This window comes from Protomyctophum parallelum, assembly GCF_964188405.1.
Source record: "Protomyctophum parallelum genome assembly, chromosome: 7".
Taxonomy (NCBI): domain Eukaryota; kingdom Metazoa; phylum Chordata; class Actinopteri; order Myctophiformes; family Myctophidae; genus Protomyctophum; species Protomyctophum parallelum.
In genome coordinates, this window is record NC_139705.1 from 9,773,345 (window position 1) to 9,785,844 (window position 12,500).

General features: G+C 43.8%; 2 protein-coding genes across 2 annotated transcripts in view; both read right to left on the reverse strand.

Moving 5' to 3' along the window:
* fgd1 (FYVE, RhoGEF and PH domain containing 1) overlaps positions 1–5,416 on the reverse strand; it is a 19,928-nt gene extending 14,512 nt beyond the window's left edge. The window contains exons 1-5 of the mRNA XM_083769020.1: positions 5,290–5,416; positions 4,857–5,037; positions 2,679–3,318; positions 1,673–1,762; positions 638–786 (exon numbers count right to left, since the gene is read on the reverse strand). Of these exons, the coding sequence (XP_083625146.1) occupies positions 638–786; positions 1,673–1,762; positions 2,679–3,318; positions 4,857–5,037; positions 5,290–5,353 (1,124 nt within the window). The 5' untranslated portion in view covers positions 5,354–5,416. The remainder of the gene's footprint in view (positions 1–637; positions 787–1,672; positions 1,763–2,678; positions 3,319–4,856; positions 5,038–5,289) is intronic.
* Positions 5,417–5,447: 31 nt separating this feature from the next.
* LOC310861536 (uncharacterized protein) overlaps positions 5,448–12,500 on the reverse strand; it is a gene marked incomplete at its 3' end in the record, with an annotated part of 11,168 nt that continues 4,115 nt past the window's right edge. The window contains exon 2 of the mRNA XM_083769022.1: positions 5,448–5,620. Coding sequence (XP_083625148.1) covers positions 5,448–5,620 — 173 coding nt within the window. The remainder of the gene's footprint in view (positions 5,621–12,500) is intronic.

Consider the following 12,500-nt stretch of genomic DNA (forward strand, 5'->3'; position numbering starts at 1 on the left):
GTAAAAAGATGGTAGCTTGTGCACCAAAACTCTTATGGACAAGCAGCAATTTTATTGTGAGTGTGTGTGTGGGTGTGTGTGTGTGTGTGTGTGTGTGTGTGTGTGTGTGTGTGTTTGTGTGTGTGTGTGTGTGTGTGTGTGTGTGTGTGTGTGTGTGTCTGTAGCCCATCTTGCAGATGTACGTTTTGGGTTGAAAATATGGTAATGGTTAATATCAAGAGTCATAGAACATGATATACTGATGTGGGCAGGGATTGCAAATCCCAGGTGCATTTGTTCTGCTACGCAAGGCAATTACATTTTATTTGTATAATGTAACATCCGGGAATCGAACCCGGGTCTCCCATGTGGAAAGTCAATTAAGATCTTAACCACTAAGCCAAAGGCAATTGCCCATGGCTCAGGGGATATATTAGACTTTTTGAGGCCATCAGGCAGAGGCTCTGCACATTTCAACAACAAGGCAATTCAATGTGCTTTAACAGCAAAAGAAACACAATTATTAATACGATGCCTAAAACAAAATTAGTAAAACAAATAACATACTGTACAACTACAGTAGAGAAGTGAAAGAAAATGAACTACCATTCCTATTACTGCTACAACTACAAGCACTACTACTAATAACAGTCCTAACCATTCCTCCATGCGTTTCTGCAGGGCTGGCAGGAGGAACTGCTGGTGGAAACAGTAGATAGAACAGATGTTGGAGAAGATTCCTTGGACAACATCACATGGAAACGATGAGCGAGACCTGGCCTCCTCCAGGAGCCTGGCACAAAACACCTAGAGATGAGAGGAGATGAAAGGAGCAATGTATAATTCATATCATACATCACATGTGTACAGTGTTTCCCTACGGGATGAAGTTATAGCAGCAGCAGCGGTCAATATATATCATTTTAAATAAATAATTTGCCCTCAAAATAAGAAGTAAGGTGTCTCTGAGATTGACAGGTGATACAGAGTCATGATGGCCCTGTGGACTGCCTCCAGTTAAAACACTCTTATGTATGGGCAATACTGAGGTTTCTATCTTTTTTGTACACAAGATCATCATGGATCTTAAAGATGTTTATTTCACAGATGTTTTCCTTGCACATTCCAATCAGATGATTGGAATGTGATGTTGTAAAAAGCTAAATTTAGACTCATTTAGACTCATTGTGCAATGGTGTTGTTTCTTGACAAAACGAACAAATCTACAAGGTATCCACATTCCACATATTGCATTGTGATGCAATAGTAGCTTATAAATCTGTTCTTATTTTGTTGTTGTTTTTTGTGTTTGGCAAATAATAATCCTGCAAAGTTGGTTTGCTTCAAAATCAGGATATGAAGCGATATGCCCTTCTGTAAATAGACAGAGCCTGATCTATTGGGAGAATGCCTAGAACAACCCCGAGACTACCATTGTAAGTAAACAGAGAATATGCATCATTTTAATATTCAACAGTGTATTGCAAAAAATGTATTACAGTTGATTTGGAATTTGTTTGTGTGTGCTCAGAGATAACAACAAGAACAAGGAAAATGCTTTCGTAGTGTGAATGCGTCGCAACACACACACACACACACACACACACACACACACACACACACACACACACACACACACACACACACACACACACACACACACACACACACATTCTTTTTTTTCTCTTTTTACCTGGTCCAATAGGTGTAGTTTGGAGACGTAGGCTATCTCTGTATGGAGCAGCTCGTTTGCAATGTTGAACACCCTTTGTTGAACAGACAGCTGGAGAGACAGACAGAATCAAAGACAAATATATTACGACAATGTAAAGACAAGACAGATCAAACTGATACAGACAATTTCCATTATTATACAACTAATAACCAGAACTCTCTGTCCTACAGAGACAGCAGGAAGTGCATCCTGTGTTTTAAAGGTCAGAGTTCATGTGACTATGCTATGTAAAATCCCAGAGGGAGGGTCCCGTTGATTTGTACTGTAGTTGTACACTCACAGAGTTCTACATTCCAACAGTGACCACTGCTCTGGGGTTCAGGAACAGGGTCTCTCCCCTGTTTCTCCATCTCTTTAGCAAACCCAAAATATATAAATTCTGATCTGGATGAATTGTAGTATCCAATCAGGAGAGAGAGAAAATTCCATAGAAATCCTTTGAGAAAATGTAGCCTGGCATGGCCAGACTAATATCCCTGCGTAGATTACTCTGGAACTTGGGTGTAAACTTGGGTAAAGTGGCGGTTACAAACCGATTCCAACGTCACATAAAAAAGTCTCACTTTGAATAGTGGGCTCTGATTGGTCACCCACAACTCTGGGGTGAGTGAAATTTAATTCAAAGTGAGGAGTGCCAGACCAATATCTTGTATCAGGGTCCCTGCCACATAATATTTTCAGATGGTGTTCCACCGTCATTTATTTGGAGGTCCTTGACGTGAAAAATGTTTGAGAACTTCATATGAGAGATGATGGCAGAGGGCACTCTGTCTTAACCCTATTAGATTATGAATAATTAGCTTAGTTATGTGAAAGAGGAGTCAATGTCTCTCTTAAGTCTGTCTTCTGTCTGTCTGTCTGTCTGTCTGTCTGTCTGTCTGTCTGTCTGTCTGTCTGTCTGTCTGTCTGTCTGTCTGTCTGTCTGTCTGTCTGTCTGTCTGTCTGTCGGTCTGTGTTGGAGTACCTCAATAGAGTCCAGCCTGTCTTGCTGACGTTTGTGCATCTCAACAGAGTCCTCTGGGTCTTCCTGCTTCTCCGTCAGGACCAAGGTCAGCTCCTCTTCCAGGTCGCTGTCCCCCTCCTCACTGAAGACCCTCCTCTCTCCTCCTCCTAGCTCCGCCTCCTTCCCCGCCCGTCCCTCGCAGCCGTAGGAGGAGGAGCTGGAGAGACGAGGGAGGATGTGGGCGGGGCTGCACGGGTAGATCACACCCCCCTCTTCCTCGCTGTGGGACGGGGAGCTGATGCTGTCGATGCCGCTGTCCCGATTGGCCAGCTTCCCGTCCGTCTGAGAGGAGGGGAGGGACAGTCGTTCCGACTGGCTCTCGGTGACTTCTTGACCTCTCATCTCCACGGCGACAGGGTCCTCGGAGGCACTGTAACCCGACTCCACTGACAGACGCTTGGCACACACGCGCCCTAACTCTTCGTCTTCGTCGTCGCCACCGGCCTCGTCTCTCTGTGGCGGCGTGACGTCGTCAGGGTCCTGAGCCCCGAGGGGCCCGGCCGGGGGCCCGGCTGAGGATGAGGATGGGGGTGAGGAAGGTGGAGGAGGGATTCTACACGGAACCCCCCCTGTGATGTCTGGAACCACAATGATCTGTTCCCTGGAACACACACACACACACGCACCCACACACACACACACACGCACGCACGCACACACACACACACACACACACACACACACACACACGCACGCACGCACACACACACACACACACACACACACAAACACACAATACTCAAGGTAAATAAAACCGTCATCTCTTCAACACCATAGAATCCAACAGTGCTAATCATCTATTCTAAAATATTAGTTTCACACACACAAAATATTTAACCATTATTTACCTTTCATATACTTCTATATATGCTTCTGTCCTAGTTAGACGTCTCCATGTGATATCAATCAAGTAGTTTAATATGAATCACTAAACAGAACTAAAATAATAACCGGTTCTTACATAACGACCAGCAGGTTTCAAATAATAAGCAGGTCTATAGAAAAACATTGGTCTATACTGTAAATAAAGCATCTGAGTTTTGAGGAATGTGTGGCTTTCCCTGATAAATGCTGATGGTGGATATAATGTGCCAAGCACATGCAGTACGTACATTGTAGATACGCTGATACATTTATTTTATCCTATTAGTGTGAAACTACAGACGTTTTGCTTTATTTTGCGCCTTTTCTTTCTTTTTCTCTACTTTTATTATATTTTATTACCTAGGCTGCTACATTCTCTGAAAGGAAGGTGTGCGAGAATAAGTTTAACTTTTATGTACCAGTGCATAAGATGTAACAATAAAGTATAACCTTGAACCCAATTATATCCTATCAATTATGTATATACCACTTAAAACTACAATGATATTCTATATGGGGAATACGATTAGCAGAAGAGTCTCTGTCAAATAGCACAGCTATTTAAGGGAAATGTGATAATTTATGTAGGCAGCCTTCTTCATTGAAGTTCACACTTTAAGTTGCGAAAATATGGATATACGGATACAATGTATGTATACAGTAAATGTAGTGGAGTAGAACAGCTTATTTTCAGATTTTATTTGAGTGTAAAGCCATTTTTTGTAGATTACTTCTATATTACCACAGCAGACTGATTAGAATTGACATATATTGATATTCAATACAAAGCAGTCCATTGATCTGGGACATCTGTTCTAAAACATCTGCCTATCTCCGCCCTATTCTTTTGTAATTATAACAGCACATGTCTTTAGTTAAAAGCACCCAAAAGGGCAAAACCACTACATATTTGTGCAATTTCAATCTTAAATGGCTAATCGCCAAGTGAGTGCTTTGGCCTTTCTAGCTTTAATAATAACATATAGTCCTGTTGTTAGTGTTATGATGATGGATGATGATGAAGGATGTAAATAGGGCGGGAACCCCTTTTGGTGTTAGCATTATGCTATGCTTTAGCCATTGAAAAATAGCAGATCTACAAGCTCATAGCGTGCCACCAAGTGGCGCGCTACGAGCTTGTAGGTCTGCTATTTTTTTTTAATCGAAGAACCACTGACATAGAAACATAGCTTTTTCAGAAAACTGTCAGGATGTAGAAGACATTTTTAGAATCTGATCTCAGGTCAGAATATGGGTTAAGCAATCAGGACCTACCTCTCAAACTTCTCAATGAGTGACAGGACGCAGCTGGGGGAGGAACTTCCATCGGAGCGGATGAGGTTGGGGTCTGTGGGGAGAGGTCTACAGGGGGGGGGTGGTGGGAGGGGCTTGTCGGGGGCGCGGGGACGTGGCCTAATCCCCCCCTGTTGCTGGAGATGTGGGGGTTTGGGTGGGACTGGGGAGGAGAGAGAGAGAGATTACGTTGACATGATAGTTGTTGTAATGACTGTAATGATCAGTGGTTTCCAAGTTTCAATCCTTTTCATATCAAGGCCCATTATTTATTCGGCATTTGAGCCACGTACCGCCATATGATGCGATTTAGCGTCTGAGATTTAATGCTAAATCCTCTAGAGTTATATATACACATGCATGCATGTGCTCACAGCCGCACACATGCACGCACTCAACCACATCCTGTCCTCACCCTGGGGTTTAGGTCCTGGCAGTGGGGGTCTGGTCTTGGCCGGCACAGGACCAAGTGTTAGCATGGTGGTCGGTAGTTCTGGAGGTCCAGTATCGTTCACCAGAAACCGGTTAGAAGCAGAACTAGAGCTCCCAGCTGGGCCTACAACCTCATACCGGTCATATGGATCGAGGGAGTCCAGCGGACCTGAGCAGGAGCTGGGCCCAGGGTCGGAGCTTAGTCGCGGGGGGCGTGTCTGCCTCTGCCTCCAGGGTCCCCTGGCGAGAACAAGGGGAGCAGGTTGGCTCCAGGGAGAGACTCTTAGTTAAACACCTAGAACTGGAGGAGAGACCTGGAGAAGAGAAGAGAAGAGAAGAGAAGAGAAGAGAAGAGAAGAGAAGAGAAGAGAAGAGAAGAGAAGAGAAGAGAAGAGAAGAGAAGAGAAGAGAAGAGAAGAGAAGAGAAGAGAAGAGAAGAGAAGAGAAGAGAAGAGAAGAGAAGAGAAGAGAAGAGAAGAGAAGAGAAGAGAAGAGCATTAAATACATGATTACAATTTACTATTTAATAGAATGAAGGAGGATAATGATCATGATCTAATTAGTCTACAGTGGCGTGTCATGGGTATGGCCTATGGTGGCATGGGCATGACACTGCTGGAAATGGAAGTGCCACCACAGGTGCCACCCCAGGTGTCATATGTCTTTGACAATTTTGCTAATTACACGGCGCATTATCAAGTTTTGCTGCATGGTGCGAATGGGTGGAATTTAAGCATCTGAATTATGCATGGGTGAAACTTAAGGTGTTACATTAATTAAACCAATCGGAATGTCTCATTACCATTACGAATGTTGAAAATGTGATGGATTTAGCAGGATTTTTGCGGGGGAACCGAAAGGACCAAACGATATATCAACTTAAAGGACCCAATACACCAAAACGACATTGGCATTGATAAGTGGGGGGAAGCGCCTGTGGGCTGAAATCTGTGTGTGTACACTACAGCAAGGAAAGCTCCGTCTGTTTTTGACCATCGGTCGGTGATATATAGCGTTACACTATATTTTCTGTGGTAGTGCTCGCAGTAAATGTATTTATGTCTGCATACAGTGCTCATACCTTTTAGTAGGCTATATCGCTACAGCATGGTGTACGTTTGCTCCAAATGCGCAGTAAAGTGTGAGTGACTGTGTGAGTCTCTTGCTCAAACACCAGGAGATAGAATGTATGGCGCCTGTGTAATTTCTGCACTTAATCAGCCGTCACCAGTCAGATATTCTGAAAGCAAGTATAAATTAGCACTTAGCCATAAAGTCTATAATTGACTTTAACCCATTCTGACCTGAGATCAGATTCTAAAAAGGTCTATTACATCCTGACAGTTTCATTATTAACCCATTCTGACCTGAGATCAGATTCTAAAAGTGTCTTTGATTTTTCAAAATAGCAGACCTACAAGCTCGTATCGCGCCACTCGGTGGCGCGATATGAGCTTGTAGATCTGCTATTTTTCAATAGCTAAAGCACAACATGATGCCAACACCAAAATGGGTGCCCGGTCAGAATGGGTTAATATCAATATCATAAGTGATTTGTCCTGCTTTCGTCTAAGGCAAAGTCCTTTATAATATAAATGTCTGTAAAATCCAACTGACGCAGCAGATCTATTACTAATACACTGTTTCAAATTTGTCTTCACCATCACAAGCATGAGCAGCACTCATTCTTCAACTTGGGGAAGGATTTTTTACACAGAGAGCAATTTGCGAATTTCCAAGCACAACAACCTTTGCTGCGTGTCACTCCCTCTCTCTCTCTCCCTGTTTCCTCTCTATCTTGACTGTACTATCCAAACAAATAAAGGCAGAAAAAGACCAAACAATATCTTAGATAATCAATAGTTGCAGTCCTATACATATTTAATACTGAACCCTTCAGACACCCTTTACCAAGCCGCACTGCTCCTACACACATGCACATTGTCTCCTCTTCCTCGAGTCTAGCTGATAATCAATGCCTGATCAATACATCCAATTTCTGCTGGGTCAATCCTCTTTTGTTCTAGAAGCTGATAGCATATTCAGTGTCAATATACAGAGTTCTATATTGGTAAAATGTTCGACTGAATCCATTCTTGGACTAATCGTGAATACTATACATAACAGACATCTCCACATTCCGGTACAATTAGTTTCCAGGCCCTTTCACGTGGGAATTGGGAAATGACTGATGAACCTGGTAATTCATTTTCAATGATAGGCTCGCCTATCACTGAAAATGAATTATAATTCAGGTCTGGGGGGCGCAGGCGATCTGACAGGCGTAGCGACAAGCGAGTGTTACCCTGTAAAACTCTCACGTTCATGCTCATCTCACACGTAAGCCTGCCAGCGTCAAGAGTTGAATTGTTTTTAACTTTTTTCTATGTGTAGAAACAATTGCCTATTCACAATTAGTGATTACACAGATGTAGTGTTACTCCCTGTGTGGGAAACTGAAAAGGGCTTTATTCTGTAGTTATTTTCAGTTTGACTTTGTGCTCCAACTGATGTGATTCATTAGGAATAAAGCCTATGAAGTATGTGTTATTTATAGAGAGGATTCTTTACTTAGACAGTAGACAGACAACTGAGACAGAGCCATACGTGTATGAAAGCTAAGGAATATACAAACCACACATTACAAAGTGTGCTAAACACACTTGAGTTGAGTTGTGTGCCTAATTATGGCAGGCACACACTGGACGATTTTCAAAGTTCACACTACACAACTTTCTGCCTTGGATGGCTGTGACTGCCCGGTGATAAGAGGCCACACATCCAGGCGGCATCTCCGACAAGTGTGTCTGGTCTTGTGCCTGTTTTGTCATGAAAACAGGCTATAGATCTGACACTGGAAATCAGATTTTATGGAAAAAGTTGTATTATGTTTTCATTTATTTATTCATAAAATGGATGTCTGCGAAAATGCAATGAAACCATCTACGCGGTTATTTTGTTTCGCCTACAGGTTGTGTTCCCTGGCAGAAGGAGGAACACATAGGATGTCATAAAATATTTATTGTAAATTATTCTTTTCTTGATCTCTCTCGCGAGCGTTCTACCTCTCTCCCTCTCTCTCTGTGTGTACATACCATGTGTGTGTGCGTGTGTGTGTGTGAGGGGGGGGGCAGCTCAAGGAGCAGTCTCCAGGCAAACTACTGGTCAAGATGCCCTTTGGCAAGTCACGGAAAGAGATTACTGCCAGGCTGCCAGCACAACCCACTCTGCCTCAACGGTACCACAATCTGTCTATGTGTCTGCCTGTGATTAAGATAATGGATGAATATGAATAAATGTTGGATGACAATAATGTAGTTGATATTGGTAATAAATATAAGATAAGCATGTCAACAATAACAGTGATACTGATAATAACACTAATACTGTTACTGACGGACGATAGTGATAATGATGATATTGTATTGGTAATAGTGTATTGATCAGGATGGTATTGCTAATCATATGCATTATAATGCAAAATAAATTGTAAATTGTATTATTGTAAATACACTACAGGGGGCTCTGCCCACGACTAGTTGACCAAATCACGTTCACAATATATTTATGTTTTTCCACATTTTACTGCATTGCATTGCATGTTTAGAAAAATGCTACTGTATACAAATAAAGTTTATTCTTGTTATCATGATTCATGATCTTAGCCAGGCCAAAATGGCAGGAGACAGAGATTATATTATCGCCCCTGTCCATATAAGGCAAAGATCATGAACGCAGAATTTGATCTACCCCAAATTTGAATGAAATTGCCATTTCACTTCCCCCCGTCTTGGTATAGTTATAGTAGCATCCCAAAGAGCTTTTAAAAGAAACTACAGACCTCAATTCATTAGGTTGATCTTTAAACGCCCCCCCCCCCCCCCCCACGAGCAGTGCTCATTGTATTACTACTAGCCTCAAGTTGCTCAGAGTGGAGGAGAGAGTATATTTTTCTCCCCTTTTTTGGGGGGGGGGGGGGGGGGGGGGTGCCGGGTCCGGGTTAAGCTGACATTGTTACATGGGCTACCTCTGTGCTCCATGTTCCTTGATGATTGAAATAGTTGACTGCAAAGAGACCTTTAAGCTAGCTACTAGCGTAGCGTCACTTACAACACGGCAACAGTACAAGGATCAGATCCAAGATCAGCAACAGATTTACAATCATGATCATCAACCAATAATAAGGAGGATCAAATCCTTCTGTAGATCAGCAACATTAAAATAGACTAACAGTAAGGAGTACAAGGATCAGACCCTAGATCAGCGGGAACTGCCCATAGACCCGAAGTCCCGTTAGTCCGAACATGCACTGCTCCCGTGCTTGCGGTTAGGTTTAGGTTTGCTCCCGTGCTTGCGGTTAGGTTTAGGTTAGGGTTAGAGATAGGGATAGTAATTTCGGAACAATGAACCTTCTGACTAATGACACGGCACCAGATCAGCAACATCAACCAGTATTGGTAAACAGTAACTAACAATCCATACTGCCCCAGTAAGAAGTACAAGGAGGATGATAACAATGTAACTATACCTATTTGATCCCACGGGACGGTCAGCTGATTGCTGCCCAGGTGGTCAGACTTGAGTGCAGGGGGGGGGGGGGGGGGGAGCAGTTAGAGGTATAGGCCTAGGGTCTTGCTCAGGGACACCTCAACACAATGCCAGGGCAGTGAATTGAACCTTATAACCTTCTGCCTCCCAGGAGGGATCTCTACCCATGAAGGATCAAATAATCCTTGATCAGCAATGCATCATTACGATCAACCAATAGCAAGGAGTACAAAGACTATAGACTGAAACATAGTGGACAATGTCTTGTGGTCATTGAAATACCATGCATGAGAGGGAGAAATGTCACAGTTTCTGTGTTCCTGTACTGATCCAACCTGACAGAACCGCAGCCAGCATGCGCATGCACACACACACACACACACACACACACACACACACACACACACACACACACACACACACACACACACACACACAACTAAAGATCATACACACAGATGGGCACGAAAACACACACACACACACACACACACACACACACACATTGTTATAGTGCCTGCAGACTGGCAGACACACCCACCTGCAGCTTAAACCATGCAGTACACAGGCACATACATACACAGATGAGATGACACCCGTCCCCCACAACACATTTGGTTTTACATGCTGAAAGAATTTAAATGCAAATCCCATATGCACCCCCCCCCCCCCCCCCCCAGTGCACTCACACTCTCTCTCTCTCTCACACACTACAGTCACACACACACAGAGAGAGAGATAGAGAGTCGACGGCACACCCCATGTCCCCTGCAGAATGTCAATATGTCAAATAATAATCAATAACCACATCTGACCCCCATCCCCCACATAATGTCCCTTGCTCTATTTAAACCATAAATCACGCACGCGCCACATACAGCATCTGGGGCAGGGGTATATTCATGTGGGATTAGACACATTGTCAGTCAGCTGTCTGTTTAGCATCACTTTGAGAGCTATGCAAGGCAGAGACATGCAGAGAGAGATACTGACACTTGATGACAAAATGTGAAATGTAGCCCAGAGACTAGGCTACAGGAGGTAGAGAGAGACAGATGTGGGCTATAGTAGACAGATGTATGTAGAGGTACAGACATGTAGAGCGAGGAGTACGTGCGTGAGGCCATATAGCCTACATTCACTGCGGAGAATGTCGGTCAAACCGCGCGTGTGCACGTGCGTGCATCCGCATACAGTTGTGTGCGTATTATCAGTGTGAATATCTGCAGGCTTATATTAAACGTGTGTACATGCAAGTATACAATACATGTCTTACATTCGCATGCATATGCGTGAGCGTTTGGATGTATTTTTGCGAACGTGTACGTGTATTCGGTCCGTGTGTGTGTGTCAGTGTGTGCGTGTGTGTGTGTGTGTGTGTGTGTGTTCGTGTGGAACTGTATAGATGTGCTCACCCCGCAGCGCGCTGCTTCTGTCCATGTACACCGCACAGCAAAACACAAATCCTGTCATTAAAATCCTCCGCTGGGGAGACACGAGCTCCCGGTCGGTCACACCACGAAAAAAGAGACTGAACCGAGTGAAAAAGGGCCGTAGAAAGGAAGCCCCGGCCCGGTCGGTCCCCCGTACGGTATGGACGTGTTGTGTGCATAAAAATAATGCAGTCTGCAGGAGTGGAGTGGAGTGGAGTGGAGTGGGCTGCCCGCTGCTGTCGACCGGCGAGCGGCAGACTCAGCAGCAGCAGCTATACTAGCCTACAGTAGGTCAACCGGTGGGGGGCGGGGGTAGGGAGCCGTGGTGGTCCACAATACACATACACATCACAGACACACAGATTTTGCGTGCGCGCGCGCACGCAAAATCGCTATTAACGATTTGACAAGAAAAAAGGTGTCTGTCCAAATACATCCATGATGGCATGCTGGTTTGTCCTACTGACACAGAGACTGGGGGAGGGGGTGTTGCATGTTGCATGTAATTCTCTAGCCCTCTCTCTCTCTCTCTCTCTCTCTCTCTCTCTCTCTCTCTCTCTCTCTCTCTGACAGACACATGCACGTGTGCTCCCCTCATCATTTTCCGTTTCCTTGACAACAAATTAAAGCACATCTCTTCGGATTAAATCGTTATAAGAGGGAGAGGAGAGAGGAGAGGACAACCTGCTCAATGCCGATATAGGCTAGCCTACTATACCACCAGTGGTTGTAAAGTAGCCCAACTACATTACTTAAGTACTGTAGCCTACTTAATTTAGAGGTATTTGAGTATTTCCATTTCCAATGCGGTGATGATGTACAATGCGCATTGTGAGCATGTAGATCTTCAATTTAAAAATATTTTGTATACATTTGAAAACTTGAAATGGGACATTATGCACACTGAGTAACCTACTTTTACTTTTGATACTTCAAGTACATTTTGATTCCAATACCTTTGTACTCAAGTAGGCTACATTTTGAATTCCGCAATTTTACTTCAGTAGGCTATTTCTATATTGTGCAGTATACCACTGTTGTCCTACGACCTACATGACACCAGTTGAGTCAATAAAATCACAGCTGACTACAAAATCACAGTAAAGGCCTATACATATATCTGTATACGTGCAGAATCTCTGTGTGTCAGTGTGTCCCCCGCCCTGTGCAGAGTGGGAAGTCGGTCAGTCAGCGCCAGCGCTTGTCCAGTCCA